The sequence below is a fragment of the Mauremys mutica genome, chromosome 2, assembly GCF_020497125.1.
Source record: "Mauremys mutica isolate MM-2020 ecotype Southern chromosome 2, ASM2049712v1, whole genome shotgun sequence".
Classification (NCBI taxonomy): Eukaryota; Metazoa; Chordata; order Testudines; family Geoemydidae; genus Mauremys; species Mauremys mutica.
The window spans coordinates 239,257,059-239,275,237 of NC_059073.1; the positions used below are offsets into that span (position 1 = coordinate 239,257,059).

Here is an 18,179-nt window from a genome sequence, read left to right on the forward strand (position 1 = left end):
GATGTATTCCTGTAACTCCTGACCCACTTCTGTGACATGTGGCCACATATTCCATACTAACTGGAAGTCTCTGAAGTGTCTGGCCTTCAAGAAGGATTTCACTTTAAAATGAAAGCAAGCAATAAAAAATGATCTTTTAAAAGTCCATTTAAAGAAAGAAATACTAATAAAAACAGGCCAGTTAAAACCCCTATTTTCCCAAACATGCTGACTACTCTCTTTCATTTACTTGTTGCCACAGCAGCAACAGCGTGGTAAGTGGCGCAGGAAGCATTCTGTTTGCATGCTGTTCAGATAATGAATGGCCAGAAGCTGAGTGACTGATGCTTGCGTCATTGTTCTGAAATGATCTTAGTCACTGTCATTACAGACTAATGAAACGATTTAATCTCTAAATTATGCTGTCTCCATAAAAATAAATCCATTTTTCTAAATGCAGAAGTATAAAAACTAGCTCCTGAATGCTCCAAATAAGTAAAAGTAGTAAAGAAAATCTAAAGCCCTTGGAGTAGTCCAGCGTAGCATAATGGAGGTGACAAATGTATGTGTAACTGTAGTGAACTCTATATCAGGGAGGAAAGGCCAAACATGATGAAAGGCACTTCAGGCCACAAAGAGCAATGATAATTCTAAGAAAACTGCTAAAATATTGACAGGAAGGGTGGGCATCACATCCCCCTCACAGTGTAAGAAGCAGTGATAACACCTGTCATTTCCTCAAGATCCTTTCCCCTAACTGCCAATATCAACCTTGTCTGGATTGATCCTTTCATTCATGACCTCTTGTGCTAAACCAGTTATTTTTCTTCTTATACCTTTCCTCAGCTAAACAGTGGGAAACCAAGGAGATGGAGGTTTCTCTATTCAATAAGAAGCTGTAGAGCTGAGTCTCACTAGCATACTGATGGTAAAGCAGCCCAAAACATCTTCCAGTCTTCTCTAATGGGCTCATATGCACACTAAGCAGAAATGGTGGCAGGAGGGAATCCTGTGAGATTTGGAATATGAGCGTCCTGGGGTAGAAGCAGCATCACAACCCTCTGGGTCCTCTTTGAAAGAAAAGCACAGTCACTTTAGGCAATCAGATATTAGCAACAGTATCAAATCTTGAAAACTGACTCACATCAACAGCTATTCCATCACATAAGGCATTTGATTTGCTATGTATAGATAGACATTTTTCCAACAGACTGCCAGGAAGGGTCACGAAAACAACAAAGGTGGCTGAATAATTGAATCAAGTCAAACTTGGATCTATCCATTCCTAAACTACACTGTCAAAATAAAGAGTGAGGCTGATCAATAATATGTAAAAGTAGGGAGAGGTTCTTCTACCAAGAAAAGTGGGAGATTTCAGATTTTGTTTTTGCTGATTTTTTTTCAAAATTAGAAAAAGCCTAATAATTATTAAAGCAAAGAGCTGTATAGAACAAACTTTGTCTCCTCTTCTTTTCCTATTCTCCACTTTTCTTTTGTAGACCCTTTTCTTTGATCTGGCCTTCTCCACCTCTTGCTTTTAGTGTTTTTCTTCTCCTGCCTCCTCACTGTTCAGATCTTTCCCCTTCCCCTTGGTCTTCTCTCCTGTATTTTGGACCTTCTGGGATGGAGCTGGAGTATATGCCCTCTCCAAATGCAGATGATCAGTGATTCGCTGAGTTTGTTGGTTTTTGCCTTCCAGGTGGGTTGACAGCCCTGCAACCACCACTGTCCTCCTTTTAGTCTCTGAAAAATTAATACTTTCCCGTCTGTTGTCTCATTTTCAGGTCAGAGCAGCATCTCTTCCCTCTACTGCTGCATCTTTTCTATTTGATCTCTTTCTTTACACTCCCCCGTGTTCTTCTATCATCTTCCTTCAGTCTTTTTTGTGTCCTTCTGCCCATACCCGAACTTTGTTGAGGGGCAGTTTTCACAAACGGTAATTTACCAGAATCACTAGTAAATTTCACGTTGCATCCAGGGGTGCACAGCAGACCTAAAGGAACAGATGGGCAGGACTCTCAGATTCTCTGTTCAGCTCTGTCCTGGTGGTCTGTGTGTAGGCTGCAGGCTTAGAAGCAAAGTTCACCAAGGAATAAATTAAATATTGCTTTGCAGAGTCTCAGTGCTGCAAAAGTTCAAAAAAAAATCTGGGATTGTCCTTCAGGCAAGCTTGGGTCAGGGAAAGCTGTGGATGAGCTGGTGTGGTACACCAAACCCTTTTGGTGATATGCAAAGTGTACCAAGAGTTGAAGAGCTTTAGGGTCTTCACATGAAAAGCCTTATTGGCTCCGACTGTAGGTTTCTCAATAAGCACTTTATGACATTTACTAGAATCTGCAAGAAAGAATAGGGTGCCCAACCTTTTATGCAGTGATGAGCTGCCAAAATATTAACAACCGGTTCCCTCCTCCTCACCCCATGAGGGGGTCATGCCCCCCTCCGGGGACTCCTGCCCCATCTAACCCCATGTTCCTTGACAGCCCCCCCCGACCCATGCCCTATCCACCCCCCTTCCCTGTCCCCTGATTGCCCCTTGCCACCTCATCCAACCCCTTCTCTCATTCCTGATGGCACCCCGGGACCCCTACACCCCATCCAACCACCCCTTCTCTCTGTTCCCTGACTGTCCCTGGAATCCCTACCCCTAACTGCCCCCCACTGCCCCATCCAACCCCTGCTCCTTTCTGACTGCCCCCCCGGGACCCTTACACCCGTTCAATCCCCGTTCCCTGCCCTCTGACTGCTCCGACACTAATCCACCCCCCCAACTCCCCTGCCCTCTTCCACCACCCGCTCCCTGCCCCCTTACCACGCTGCCTGGAGGCGGGGGCCGAGCTGGGCTGGGGCTGGGACCGGAGCCACCCAGCCGACGTCTGTGCCGGACCCAGGGACCGTGCCGGACCCGGGGGCCGTGCCGGAGCCGTGCCGCCCGGCCGGACCCGGACCTGGGGGCCGTGCCAGAGCTGCGCCACCCCGCTGGACCCGGACCCAGGGGCCGGGCAGGAGCCGCGCCGCCTGGCGAGGTCGCAGCTGGACTGGGGGGGCAGGAGCCGCGCCGCCCGGCCCCAGGGTCCGGCCGCGACCTCGCTGGGCGGCATGGCGCCTGGAGCCCTCCTCCCGCTGGTGCCCCCACCCCCTGGCCCCAGCTCACCTGGTGGAAGCCTTCTCAGCCCTCCCAGGCTTCCCGCGCGAACAGCTGATTCGCGGGAAGCTGGGGAGGGGGAGGAGAAGCCGGAGGAGCTTCCGAAGAGGAGGCAGAGGCGGAGTAAGGTGAGCTGGGGCCGGGGGAAGGGTAGAGAGCTGCTAGAGCTTTTGTTAAATTTAAAAGCCCTTTTGGAACTAGTTGTTCCTCCAGGAATAACCGGTTCTAAAGGGGCTTCTAAATTTAATAACCGGTTCTCGCAAACCGGTGCGAACTGGCTGCAGCTCACCACTGCTTTTATGTAAAGTTTTATTCAGTTTGTTACAGTTAAAACTATACATCATACGCCCTATCAAAGCCACTTTGTAGCTGTCCAAGGACAATTACATAGGTGATCTTCAAAAAGAACAGGAGTATTTGTGGCACCTTAAAGACTAACAAATTTATTTTAGCATGAGCTTTCGTGAGCTGCAGCTCACTTCTTCGGATGGTGATCTTGGCACTTTTGTGAATGATTCATCAAGCCTAGTATCAGGATTGTCCCTTGAAGTTGATCCCTGTTGAAGAGCAAATAAGTGTTTGGTCCTTGGGTTTTATGGGACAGGGCTTGATCTTATCTTTGGTGGTTCTGTTGAAGGGACCATCCATATTGCCATCCTTTTATCTAGTATGAATGGCCTTGTTTCCAGACTGGTTTATACTGGAAAAAGTGTGCATAAGATGTGCAAATGTAAATTTCTGCATTCCAGGAGAACCTCACTACACAACTCCTCATAATCTACCAATGACCCACGCAAATGAAGCTCTCTCGCTTCCTTACACTTCAATTCTAATCTCAGCAGGCCTTCCTCTCCTAATCCCTCAATTTCTACTCCGCTATGAGACCTTCATTTCTCTTCCCCACTGCACTCTTCCACTGCTGCTCCATGTTAATAACTCCTCTGCTAGGCTGTTTCCTGTTCCACCGTGTAAATGCCTTTGTGGTCCTGCCCTCCCTTGCAGCCTCCTTCCTGCTGTTTGCAGCCACATTATTCTTCCCTTCTGAAGTCAGACTACTAATAACCTAAAGTTAGAATACAATATTATAACATTCACAACTAATCATTTTTGCATCAATATTGATGTTTCACATCCACGGGATCCTTCTGAGATATAGGGATAAAGACCAGTACTGAATACACTATTCAGTAGCTTCATTGCACCAGTACAGGAATGCTAGGTGGTTCCCTGCACAGCATGTTGTCTGGCATTGCCAGCTGTCAGGCAGAAGTAGGGATAGGTCTGAAGAAGTCAGGCATAAAGTATTAATTAGGATTTGTTTTTAATGACAAGAAAAAAACCTATATGTGTATATAACTGAACTTAGCTTGAATAATTTGAAAATGATACATGTTGTGTTGAGGCCAATTCAAGCTTCCCATCTGCACTGAGTTCAATCAGGAAGTGCTACTTGTACTATGAGAAGGAAGAGGAGTGGAAGATTGAGTTTGTTTGTTCAACTAAACCAAGATTATGTCATCACTGGCAATCTCTGAAGTACATTTCCCTGTGTGTGCATAACATATCATAATATACACATTTAAGAGGGGAGAAAAAAAATCTTACCATAAGGTAAGAGCTGTTTTTGTTCCTACCCACTCCCCCTGCCCCCCACACACAAAAGTTCAAGGCTAAGAATACTGTTCCAGAATTTGGGACATTTGACACAGTAGCATGTACAGTTGCCCAGCCTAATATTCTACTCTTGTAACATTGACAGTTGGGATTTTCAAAAGTGCTTAAATAAATTAGAAGCACAAGTTCTGTTGACTTTCAAATGGATGTTTTGTTTTATAAGAACCAATTGTCCCTTCTTTCTGCACCTAGCACACTTAAGAAATTAGAGTGGGGTTCTCAAAAGTGTTTTTTCTTCTTCAGTGGGACTTATGCTCCTAATTGATTTAGGGTTTTTCTGAAAATCCCACTCTATGCTCTTAACGGTGCTCAAGATGCAAAAAGAGGAGATAATTGATTCTTATCACAAAATATCCATTTTACTAGAACACCATCTATGATTCAAGTACAGCAAAACACAATGAACCTTTCTCTATATATGTTCACTTACCGGTAATCCCTATAGTTGCAGTTCCTATTTCTCTCAGGATTTCTCCCTAAATTTTATAAACAGTAATTTATCTTATCATTTGGATAGTTCTATACCTCACCCATAGAGAACACACTCATGGCAGCCTGTGGATGTTAACTAATTTGCGTACAACCAATATAAAAATAGCTATGTGACTATGTGCTCACACTCGTTTTTGCATAACTACCCAACTGATGGTTTACCAAGCACTCTGGTATACTATTGCTCCCTTTAGAACTGTCTCTGAGCACGGTGCAGGTAACTGGCTGAATGCAATTAGATATGTGATGAAGACTTGAATGTTGTGAATGCAGACTTACTGCAATGTATAATTTTTTTAGTTCTGCCAAACAAATGTCCTTTGTGTGAAAGAAAATTACGCTATATTAATTATTTTATATCCTTTTTTATAATATGCAAAGAAAATCCAAATCCCTGATGCAGTGGAATACCTATTGTTAGTTTACAGCTTTCATGGCAGAATATTTTTTAACAATTACTTTATGAGTTTGTTGTAATAGCTACAAAGCAACAATAACATAGGATGTAACAGTCTAACAACCATTTTGTTTACTAATGTTTTGGGCTTCTCTGAGGTATCCACTCAGAGACGGTATTAACAGTAATTGCCAAGCCCTAGCATTCAAAAATCATGAAATGTGGCTTAAATAATGATTAAAAAAATCAATAAAACATTTTGGGTTTTTAATTTGCATTCTGGTTTTTAACCTGTACAGTTCACCTTTTCAAGCTTTTCTCTGCAGCTGTGAGGACTAGATTTTTTTTTAAATGAAAGCTGAAATTCACATGACTCCAGGAACTGGGGCTTTAGGACAAAAATAATTATAAGATTCATGATAAAACTTGCAAGAGTTGACAACACTCTATTAGTAAACCTTAATGTAAGCAGCAGATGAGTTAAACTTCTAGACTCAGAAGTCCTAGGGGAGTTCTCCATTACTCACTCCCACTCACCCCTCTACTATAAAGAAAACACATCTCCTCCCCTTCCCAAGTCCAAACTAGATCAAATATAAAGTCCCCTGAAGTCCATTTCTGGTTCCAGGCTTTTGCTTACAACTAACTTCTACTACTACTTCTCCGTTCATGCACATCATATGAGACCTGTGATGCAATAAGCCTTTATCCACTCCTCCCTACACTTCACTTACCCATGCCTAATTTCATACTGCTGAAGATCTGCCAGGGCTCATGGAGTTTTGCTTTCAGAACAAAATGAATGCTTTAATCATTTAATTTTAGTATATATAAAACTGGACGAATACTGAACTGTCTAGACAGATTCCCCTGTAAATTGTTTGAAATTTAAGGTCCTGGTTCTGCAAAGACTGATGCACGGAACTCCCATAGACTTCCGTGGGACTATTAACGTGGGCCAAGTTAAGCATGTGTGTATTTTTGAAAGAGCAAGATATCAGTACTTTTATACATTTATATTTCTGCTTTCCTAATAATGCAGAAAAATCTGTGGAAGTTTTACACAATTTACTCCCCGCCTCCCGAAGTGTGCTGATCATCTAAGAAAATACTTGCTGCCCTAAAAACTGATGCCAGAGAGCAGTTAACCCCATAGGAGGTCTGATGTCCTAGGCGTTTCTCAGCTCCAGCGGCACCTGGAGGCAGCAGTGAGCTACGCGAGCAAGCGAAATTCAGCGGGCACAGGACCAAACCCACCAGGAGCCAGCTAGTAAAACAAAGACCAACTTTCTGGAGCGCCAGCAAGCCCCCAATCAAACCACCCCCACCAGCTGCTGACACGTGGGACATTTCAAGACCCCCCCATATACCATCATCATCCACGAAGTTGTTTGTATTCAAGCCCTGGGCTGGGCTGGGACGAACACGGCGCTGCTCACTGAGGTGCATTTCCCAGCGCAGGCCCAGGCTCCAAGCTGGGTCCTAAGTTCCCCGGCTACTGCTGCTGCCTCAGAGCCACTGGCCATTGCCCTGACTGACTAGCCCAGGCTGCCCCGCACGGGAGCGACCCCTATGGGGGCTGCTGCTCTAGTCACGTCGCGCCCATGCCCAGGTGGGGAGCGCAGGGCCAGGCCCGGGACGGAGATAGGCCAGGTGGGGGCGGCTCCCCGTCTCCGCATCCTGCGGCCCCAATGGGCGGGCGCGCCGGCGGCGGCGGCGGCTCACGTAGCCCTCCCAAGATGGCGGCCGCTCCGGACCGAGCTGCGGAGGCAGCGGCGAGGCTGAGGGCAGCAAACGGCCGCTGAGGAGGGCAGCAGGGAGCCGGCAGCGCCCGCCGCGCAGCGGAGCGGGGGAGTCTTTCCCGGGCTGCTGCGGGCACCATGCAGCGGGGCTAGAGCCGGGGGAGTCCGCAGCGGGGCAATAATGTTAGCAGAGGTAAGAGCCCAGCGAGGCCGGGAGGAGCAGCCCCCTCCCCATCTCCCGCTGTGCGGGTCTCCCCGGGGCCTGGCCCCCCAGCGCCGGACTGGGCTGGGAGCCCATCCCAGACAGCGGCTCCCGTCCCCTTGCGCTGCCCGGCACGGGGGCTGGGCCCCCTCACCATCGTTAATCACCTCGGGAACCAGTCACGGCGATTAGTCCCTTCCGGCTGGGGGAGGCTCTCGGAGGAGCCGCTGGGCCGGCCCCGCTCCGGCCGGGGTGTTGTCATGAAGTGCAGCCGCCCCTGCTTTGGGCGTTAGTCATTCCAGAGGCCCAGGTCCCTCAGCCTAGTCTGGACAGAGATCGAAGTGCCTCCCCCAGCCCCACACGACTGGCCTTCAGCTTGAGTAGCACCCCATCTCTGTTAAGCACCCTGTGTCACTGGGATCCCTGGTGCACTGTGTGCTTAGTTCACGCTTTGCCTTAATTACTTCTGTATTTATTAATTGGACATCGAAGATGATTGGGGTAAAGGGCTGAGAAGCAGGAATTCCTGGGTTCCAATCCTGCTCTGCTGTTGCCTTGGTGGTATGGCTGTAGGCACTTCCTGTAACTTGTCTGCCTCAGTTTCCCCATGACAATTTGGGGAGTTTTGCCTTCCTTACAAGTGTGTTTTGACGCTTAAGGTAGTGTTGTATAGCACATAAAGTATAATGTAAATCCAAAGTATCCAATGCCCGGTCTACACTAGAAAATTAGGTCAGTGTAACTACGTCGCTCAGGGATGTGAAAAATCCATATCCCTAAGCAGCATAGTTAAACCACTCTAAATCCTCATGTAGACAGTGCTAGGTCAATGGAGGAATTCTTCCATCCCCTAACTACCACCTTGCAGGAAGGTGGATTTCCTATGCTGATGTGTAGGTAGTGTCTATGGTGAAGCGCTACTGTGGAGCTGTGCTGCTGTAGAGTTTTAAGTGCAGGCAATCCCTGAGTGTCATTAGTGTGCTTGGTGTTGTATATAAGACAGAAAAGATATGACTGCTGCACCAAGAGGCTGGGAGTGCAATGTGATGTCTGCCATAGTTTATCAGATGCCTTAAGTGATATGGGTTTCATATGTTTGTAAGTTTCCTTTCTTTAAAGGATTATTGATTATCTGAATGCCAGCAATGTGCTTAGTGTACAAACATATATAAGGCATGATCCCGCTCCATAGTCTCTGTTCATATTCTGGTCTGTCATTTAAGTACACCTACCTGCAAAGAAGGGATAGATCAGGGATCTCAAACTCAAATCACCATGACGGCTAGTATGTTGGCCTGAGGGCTGCATCACTGACACCTTTTCATATAAAGGCACAAAAGCCTCCCTCTTCCCTGCCTCCCCCAGCCCCGCCTCTTTCCATCCCTTCCCCGCCCTCATTCCAACCCCTTCCCCAAAGTCCCCCACAGCTGTTTGGCGGCGGGAAGTGCTTGGAGGTAGGCAGAGGCGCGGGGACGTGGCGCGCTGTAGGGGACGGCAGATGAGGGGAGGTTGGCGGCTCCAGGAAATAACTCGGGGGGAGCGCGGAGCTTGGTGGGATGCAGCAAATAACTCTACAGGCCGCATGTTTAAGACCCCTGGGATAGAGGCTAATTCCTCTAAACAATATATAGTTTTGTCACATGTTGTTATGGGTGAGGGAAAATGGTATTAAAGGAAAGTGATGCTGCTTTTGACACCTGAAGCATCTGATTTTTATTGGTAATGAAGGAGGACATTTTAAGCTTCTGATTTGCATATCCTTTTATCTCATTGAAATATAAGTTCCTGGGTGCAGAAGGTGTAGTGCAGTATTTGTGGGAAGTGTTCGTGTTAATGTAACAGGACAAAAACTTGCAGACTAAATAATACGTGTAAAATAAAAATCTTCGTTTGAACATGAACTATTTGGTGGTATTTTGTTTTGAAGTAAATGGACTACTTTGAGTAATGGTCAATAAGTATTGTGTATATGTAATACTTTATGTGCAGTATTTCAGCAGTAAAACCATATCACCTCAGATTGTATTTATTTTAAATTAGTACAGATTTTAACAATCTTGGGTGAATGATTAGTACCAAATTCATATTTAGCATGCTCTTATATCCAAGGGGTTTTATATCTAAAAGGATTGCTGAGGAGTTCCTATAATAGCAGTGAGCTGCTTTGAGGTTGAAACTTGTTCTGTTGATGTTCGTGATATCTCTTGGTGATACTTCAAGGTACATCATCAGAATTCATACTAATAGTTGCTTAAATATTTTCCAATTTGAGTTGTGAAGTGAAGAATGCTACCCAAAATGAATAAAGATTACCAGTTTTTCAAGCTTTGGGTTTAAATTTGATTTATTGATTAAAATCCTATCAGCAAAAGAGTTATCCACAAATACTGTATACTAAAAGAGATTCATACAGCTCCAGGTTTCCCCACTGGCTGCTTTATCCTGCTTATAATCAGTTGCATAAAGAGGCCATTGCTGAAGACTTCTAACTGGAGAGGAAATCAGTAAGTGACAAATGTTTTGTGCCTTTTTATTTGCCAAAAGAAACTCCCTAAAATTTTCAGGCGGTATCAAAAACAGGGAACTTCAAGAGTAGCTCACCTTAAGTGAAGTTAATGTGTAAAATTAAAAAGTATAAATTATTTTGCTAAGTAAACAAAACATAACCTTTGAACCAAACTTATGACTTGATGTTGGGGTCAGAGGAGATATTTGTAAGTGCTATGTAGATCAGGGGTCAGCAACCTTTCAGAAGTGGTGTGCCAAATTCACTGTAATTTAAGGTTTCCCGTGTCTTAACGTTTTGTAGACAGTCTCTCTCTGTCTATATTATATCAATAAACTATTGTTGTGTTTAAAGTAAATAAGGTTTTAAAAATATTTATCTAGCTTCATTTAAAATAAAATTAAAATGCAGATCTTATCAATTTAGTGTGATCCTTCCCTGGGATTGTTGTCTGGGGTTCCAGCCACCAAACCCGCTCAGCCCGCTGCCGGTCTGGGGTCCAGCCACTGGTCCTGCTCAGCCCGCTGCCGGTCTGGGGTTCCATTTACTCAGCCGGCAGCGGGCTGAGCGGGCCGGTGGCAGGCTGAACAGGGCCAGTGGGGGGCTGAGTGGCTCAGTCCGCTGCCAGTCTGGGGTGCCAGTAGCACTCAGCCTGCTGCCGGTCTGGGGTTCCGGCTGTCGGCCCCTTGCCAAATGGGGTCCCAGCAGCTGGCCTTGGTGAGCAGAACCCCAGGCTGGTAGCGGGCTAAGGAGGGCCGGCGGCCGGGACCCCATCTGGCAACGAGGCAGCAGCCAGAACCCCAGAGCAGCACGTGCCATCAAAAATCGGTTTGCGTGCCACCTTTGGCATGTGTGCTGTAGGTTGCTGACCCCTGATGTAGATGATTCATCTTGATCTTCGGTTGATATTTTTTTGTAGAAGCATCATTCCTCCTTCAATTTCAATAGTCCATAGTTACTTACATTTAATCAAAATAACACTTTTAAGGTTCAATTTGCATTCATATACTCATGTTCTTAAATAGTTTTCTATTATTCTTATAAGTATTATCAGCTTGTCAGTGAGCACCCTCTTCTCCACCCTACTTCCCCCAAACAGACCCACTTTAAATTATTGTTAGCGTTGCTCTTTTGTTTCCTTAACATTTCCGGGATTATGCTACACTCATGATGCTTTTTATAGATGCTACTCTAAAAATATGATTCTTTATGTGGCCCAAGTATAGTATATCTCTTCTTAAACAGACACTAGATTCTGCTTTATAAAATGCGTTTCACGTGGATGCTATTTAGACGGTCATGTACCCATATGCCTTTTCTTTTGGGAAAACAAATATTCTATATAGTTTGGCCTAGTAATGACAAATATAGTCATGCTTCTGTAAAGTATTTGACTTGATACTGCATCTCATTTTGATAAAACAAACCTAGAAAGATATAAAATTAACATGGCGCACATTAAATGGATTAAAAACTGGCTAACTGGTAGGCCTCAAAATTTAATTGTAAATGGGAAATCATCATAGAATGGGTGTTTTTAGTGGAATCCCACAGAGATTGGTTATTGGCCTTCTGTTATTTCACATTTTTATTAATAACTTGGAAGAAAACAAAATCATTACTGATGAAGTTTGCAGATGACACAAAAAACTGGGGGAGTGCTAAGCAATAAAGAGGGACAGATCACTGCTACAGAGCAATTTCAATTACTTGGTAAACTGGGTGCAACAAAACCATATGTGTTTTAATACTACTACCAAATCTAAATATATACATCTAGGAACAAAGAATGTAGGCCATACTTACGGCATGGGGGAACTCTATCCTGAGAAACAGTTGTGGCAGACTGACAACTTCCTGCAGTATCCTGAATGAACTTTGTTGAATTATTAAAAATGCAGTGGTCTGTGGTGTTGTGCAATTGTATATATTTCCATGGAAAGATAAAAAGAACAGCAGGGGGAGATTAAGGGGAGATGTAGTAATATCTTCAGAGAAGAGCCCTCTACATCTGCCTCACACTTCCTGAAAGATATGCATATACTAGTTCAAACTGGATTCTCCAGGGACCAACAGACACCAAAAGCATTTTTGGATAAATAGCCTGGATTTAAACTGGTTCATGGCCTTCTTCCTGATTAGACAGGATCTCTTATCCACACAAGACCACAGTGCCAAGGGTAGGTTTGGAGGATTGGGCTTACTGAGGCTCAGGAGACTGAGTGCTTGTTTTCAGCTCAATCTGTGATGAAGGAGTATTCCTTCTATTAAATCTGTGCTGCAGATATCTTAAAATGTATTTAATGTTTGCAAGGAATCCCATTAGATGGGGGAGTTGAAGGACTGCTCCTGCTAGGCTGACCATATGGGCTATTTTGCTGTGAACAGTTCCTTTTTTAAGCCCTGTCCTGGCCGTCCCCACTCTTTTGGCAGAAGTGAGTGTTTGTCCTGTTTGCTCTTGCTGACTTGATCAGTTGGCAAGAGCAAATGGGACAAATGCCCACTTTTTTTTAAATTTTTTTTTATTTTAACACACAAGTGGTGTGCGGTGTGGAGGAATATGCAGGAGGGGGATGAGCAGCCATGTCAGCCCCGTGCAGGGAGAGAGGCAGGGCTGAGGTAAGCAACGATGCCAGCCCCAGCCTTATGGGTGGTGGGGGGGAGCGGGAAGCAGAACTCGGACTAGCTACATGTCGGGTGGGGGGTGCCTTCGGACCAGCACTGTGCAATGTCCCATTTTCCCTTTGGGAAATAGTCATCCTAGCTCCTGCCAGTCTTTTAGAGTTGGGGTTAATTCTGGTAAGCTTATTAGCATGCATGCACATTCTTTTAACGTTTTTAATGTTTTCTTGGTAATGCTTTTTAACTTAATAAAATCAGCTTTCCTAGGAAGTGCTGTGTGGTTACGTTTTCACTGTAGTGAGTACAAGTGCTAACAGTCTCTGAAGAGAAAGCAAGCAGGCATCCCTGGGAAACCTGTGCTGGGAAATACATGGTGAAGGAGGGAACTGGGCAGCCTGGAAATAGCCTGATGACAAGGGAGAGGAATGCGTGTCTCCACTCAAGAGAGGCAACAGCTGCGGAGCTGGAAGCCTGAGAGTGGGTGACCTGGCTGGTCCACTGAGGGGAAATAGAAGTGCAGTTGCCCTCAACTGTGCCAGCAGACTCTGAAAAAGATTTGTGGTCATGGTGGGTAATCAGTTGAACTTGAGCTCCCAGTGTGACACTGTGGTCAAAAGGGCTAATGAGATCCTTGGATGCATAAACAGGAATACTGAGTAGGAGTAGAGAGGTTATATGTGCCATTGGTTCAACTGCTACTGGAATACTGTGACCAGTTCTGGTGTCCAGAATTTAAGAAGGATATTGATAAATTGGAAAGGATTCAGAGAGGAGTCAAGAGAACAATTAAAGGATTAGAAAACATTCCTTATAGCAAGAGTCAGCTCAATCTATTTATCTTATTAAAGAGAAAGTTAAGGGGTTACTTGATTACAGTGTAAAATATTTAACAATTGGCTCTTCTATCTAGCAGAGAAAGTATAACAATCCAATGGCTGGAAATTGAAACTAGACACATTCAGACTCAAAATAAGGCATACATTTTTAACAGCGAGAGTAATAAACCACTGGTATAACTTACCATGGGTTGTGGTAGATTCTTCATCACTGGCAATTTTAAATCAAGATTGGATGCTTTTCTAAAAGCTATGCTGTAGGAATTATTTTGGGAAAGTTCTATGGCCTGTGTTATACAGGAGGTCAGACAAGATTATCACAATGGTCCTTTCTAGCCTTGGGATCTAAATGATGTAGACTTAAGTGTGTTAGCTCAGTTTTTTTCTTCTATTAAATCTGTGCTGCAGATATCTTAAAATGTATTTAATGTTTGCAAAGCACTATATAATTTGTAAGTGCTGTGGTGAGAGCAGCAGTGACTAGAGTGGCTCCAAATCCCGCAAAGACTTGCATATGTTTGAATTTCTGTACTGTGAGTAGCCCCATTGTCTTAACTTTATTCAGTAATAAGTAGTCCCAATTAAGCATGTACATATGTCTTGACAGTTTGAGCACTTCAGTGGTTTCCATTCCAGTCTCCTTTATAGTTTCTTACAACTTTCTGAAACTCTTCATTATTTCAGGATGAAATTTTCCAGGCTTGGGTTCTGCCAAAAAGGGATCCTTTATTTAAAGTTTGTGCAAAAACAGATGAGCTGTTTATTGAGTTGTGAAAAGTGTGTGGGCGTATGTGGGGTTTGACGTTACAAATTCTTGATAAATAATTTTTGAACAGCTCTTCAGCTGAAACACCTGGGCATAGAAAATTTAAATGTGGCTGAAAATAATGCTTTTTGAGAAGTGCTTTTGAGTGTTCTGGTGAAGATTTGGTTTGATTTGACTGAATTATGATACTGAAAATTGCATGCTTCTTTCAGGGGTGAGCTGCAGACGGTTTGCAACGGTTCGCGCGAACCGTTTGCTAAAATTAGACGCCGGACAGAGAACCGGATGCTAAAGTTCTCTGTCCGGCGTCTAATTTTAGCAAACGGTTCGCGGAACCGTTGCGAATTCTGCCTCCACCTCCTGCCATGAAGCTCCTCCTTGCTTCTCCTCCCCCACGGCTTCCCGCGAATCAGCTGTTCGCGCGGGAAGCCTGGGAGGGCTGAGAAGCAAGCAGGCTTCCCCGGCCCAGGAAGACGACCCTAAGGTAGGAAACTAGGGGGGGCGTGTGCCCCGGCCGGTCCCTGGCCGCGGCCCGTCCCCGCCTCCCCGGCCGCGACCCTGCCCGGCCCCGCGTCCCCGACTCCCCCCGAACCCCTCCCCGGCCGCCCGGCTCCGGCCGCACCCCCCCCCGGCCCTGCTGTGCCCCCACCTACCGTCCCCGGGTCCCCGCCCGACCCTCCCTGGCCGCGTCCCCCCCCCCCGGCGTTCCCGGCCCCGCGTTCCTGGCCGCGACCCTGCCCCGCCCCGGGTCCCCGCCCGACCCTCACCGGCCTCCCTGTCCGCGTCCCCCCCCGCGTTCCCGGCCGCGACCCTGCCCGGCCACCCGCCCTCCCCGGGTCCCCGCCCGACCCTCCCTGGCCGCATCCCCCCCCCGCGGCCCTGCCCGGCCTCCCCGGGTCCCCGCCCGACCCTCCCGGGCCGCGTCCCCCCCCCCCGCGGTCCCAGCCCTGTGTTCGCGGCCCGGCCCGGCCCCCCCCCGTCCCCGGGTCCCCGCCCGACCCTCCCTGGCCGCATCCCCCCCCCCCCGCGGCCCTGCCCGGCCCCCCCCCCCGTCCCCGGGTCCCCGCCCGACCCTCTCTGGCCGCGCCCCCCCCCCGCGGTCCTGGCCGGGACCCTGCCCGGCCACCCGGGCCCCCCCGTCCCCGGGTCCCCCCCCACGCGTTCCCGGCCCCGCGTTCCCGGCCCTGCCCAGCCCCGCCCCAGGTCCCCGCCCGACCCTCACCGGCTGCGGCACGGCCCCGCGTCCCCGAACCCCCCCCCCCGGCCCTGCCCCGCGTCCCCGAACCCCCCCCCCCGGCCCTGCCCCCACCTACCGGGATGCTCGGCTCTGGACACGGCCCCCCACCTCCAGCCCGGCCTGGCCCTGTGGCTCCAGCCGCCCCTGCTGTTTTGCCAGGGGGCCTGGCTCCGGCAGCGCGGGTCTGGGCGTGGCAGCGGCCCCGGCTGCCCGGCTCCAGCTCTGGCCGCAGCCCTCCCTGGCTCCACCCGGCCAGCCACCTGGCTCCGGCCACTGGGCTCCTGCCGCATCCTCCAGCTCCGGCCGCGCGACTCCTGTCCTGGCCCAGCCACGTCCAGACAGCGCGGTAAGGGGGCAGGGAGGGGGTGTTGGAGAGAGGGTAGGGGAGTTTGGGGGTGGGGGGGTCAGAGGGCAGGGAACAGGGGGATTGAATGGGGGCAAGGGTCCCGGGGAGCAGTCAGGAAAGAGCAGGGTTGGATGAGGTGGTGAGGGCACTCAGGGACAGAGAGAAGGGGTAGTTGTATGGGGTAGGGGTTCTGGGGGGCCATTGAGAATGAGAGGAGGGGTTGGGTGGGGCGGCAAGGGGCAGTCAGGGGACAGGGAAGGGGGGGATGGGTCAGGGGTCTTGGAGTGTGTGTGTCAAGGAACATGAGGGGTTGGATGGGGCACGACCCCCCCCCCCCGGAGTGCGGGGGGGAAGGAGGGAACCCGTTGTTAAAATTTTGGAGGGAGGAGGGAACCCGTTGTTAAAAATTTGGCAGCTCATCACTGGCTTCTTTGTGTGCTTCACATTTTGCACAAGGTTTCTTACTAAGCTTGTGAAGTATGCAGCTATGGAAATCTTGCTAGAATCCCAGGTAGGGACCAGGGGTTCAACGGTTCTTAACTTGGGGTTACAAATGAGTGTAGCTGCTATTCTTCTAACCCTGGGCTTGCATTGCAGTGTAGATATACCCTTAGGGCTTATCTACACAGGAAGTTAGGCCAAATTAACTAAAGCAGTATCTACACTATGGGACTATAGTGGCATTGTTAGGGTGCCCTAGCTATGCTGGCATATCCCTGTAGTGAAGTACAGCGACGGAACTGACTTTTCCATCACTGTAAGAACACCACCTCCCTGAGCAATGGTAGCTAAGTCAATGGAAGCATTCTTCTGTTGACCTAGTTGCGTGTACACCAGGGGTTAGGTCAGCATAACTATGGTGCTCAGAAGTGTGGATTTTTCATGCACATAAGCACAATGGCTATGTCAACTTAAATTTTAAGTATAGACCAGGCCTAAAGATGTGACTTCAAAGTGTATTAGTTAAAGTACATTAAACTCCTGAGTGGATGATCTCATTTAGAAGTAAAGGCCTTAGTTCACAAAGGGCTTGTCTACACTGGCACTTTACAACGCTGCAACTTTCTCGCTCGGGTGTGTGAAAAAACACCCCCCTGAGCACAGCAAGTTTCAGAGCTGTAAAGCACCAGTGTAGACAGTGCACCAGCGCTGTGAGCTACACCTCTCGTGGAGGTGGTTTTTTTTAGAGTGCTGGGAGATAGCTCTGTGCTGCGACTACACAAGCCACGTTAAAGCGTTGCCAGTGTAGACAATCCCTAAGTGAATTAAGCTAAAGCGAAGCCCTTAGTTATTTAGGTAAAAGTGTACTGGAGGTGCAAAGGGATCTAGCAGAACTGCTGCTCTGAAGCACCTTGACAGTTTCACAATAGAGCAATGCACCATTCCCAGTTATGCATCTTGAAAGTAGAAGGGGACTTTTGTGGACCTCCTAAGTATGTGAGAAAGTTCCCATCACAACAAGCCAAAACTTCCAGAATATTCTTTAAAGCCAACTTTGCTGTGGGCTTGGCTACACTTACAAGTTGCAGCGCTGGGAGTTACAGCGCTGGTCATGCAGCTGTGTAGGGCCAGCGCTGGAGTGTGGCCACACTTGCAGCACTTTCCAGCGCTGTATTGAGAGGTGCATTGTGGGCAGCTATCCCACAGAGCACCTCGTCCCGTTTTGGCGCCGTTTTGGCGCTGAGTATTGTGGGAAGGGGAAGGAAGTGTGTGGGTCATTCCGCTTCCTATTCCAACGCCCCGTGGTGCATCGCTTCACATCCCAGCATTCTGTCTTTCCGGCAACGTTTGGTGCCATTGTGAGTGTCTTTCTGCTCTGTGTGTGAATCGCAATTTCTGTGGGAAATGGAGCCCGAGCTGCTGAGGACTGTGCTGATGAGTGTCGCCAGCACAACACGTTTGGCAGTCGAGCTATTCCTTCAGCTCCAAAGTGACAGTGAGGAGTCCGATGATATCGATATGGATTTGCCTGCCGCGTGTGACACTACAGTGCTTGTGGCATTCACGGAAATGCTCAGCACTGTTGAACGCCGCTTTTGGGCTCGGGAAACAAGCACTGACTGGTGGGATCACATCGTCATGGAAGTCTGGGATGACGAGCAGTGGCTACAGAACTTTCGTATGAGAAAAGCCACTTTCATGGGACTGTGTGCTGAGCTCGCCCCCACTCTGCGGCACAAGGACACAAGATTGAGAGCTGCCCTGACGGTGGAAAAGCGGGTGGCTATTGCAATCTGG

At 47.8% G+C, this 18,179-nt stretch overlaps 1 protein-coding gene across 2 annotated transcripts in view; it reads left to right on the forward strand.

Moving 5' to 3' along the window:
- Positions 1–7,408: 7,408 nt before the first annotated feature.
- The window catches only part of SNX13 (sorting nexin 13), a 165,858-nt gene continuing 155,087 nt past the window's right edge, over positions 7,409–18,179 (forward strand). For both annotated transcript variants that reach the window (XM_045006178.1, XM_045006179.1), the window contains exon 1: positions 7,409–7,619. In XM_045006178.1, coding sequence (XP_044862113.1) covers positions 7,608–7,619 — 12 coding nt within the window. In that variant the 5' untranslated portion in view covers positions 7,409–7,607. The remainder of the gene's footprint in view (positions 7,620–18,179) is intronic.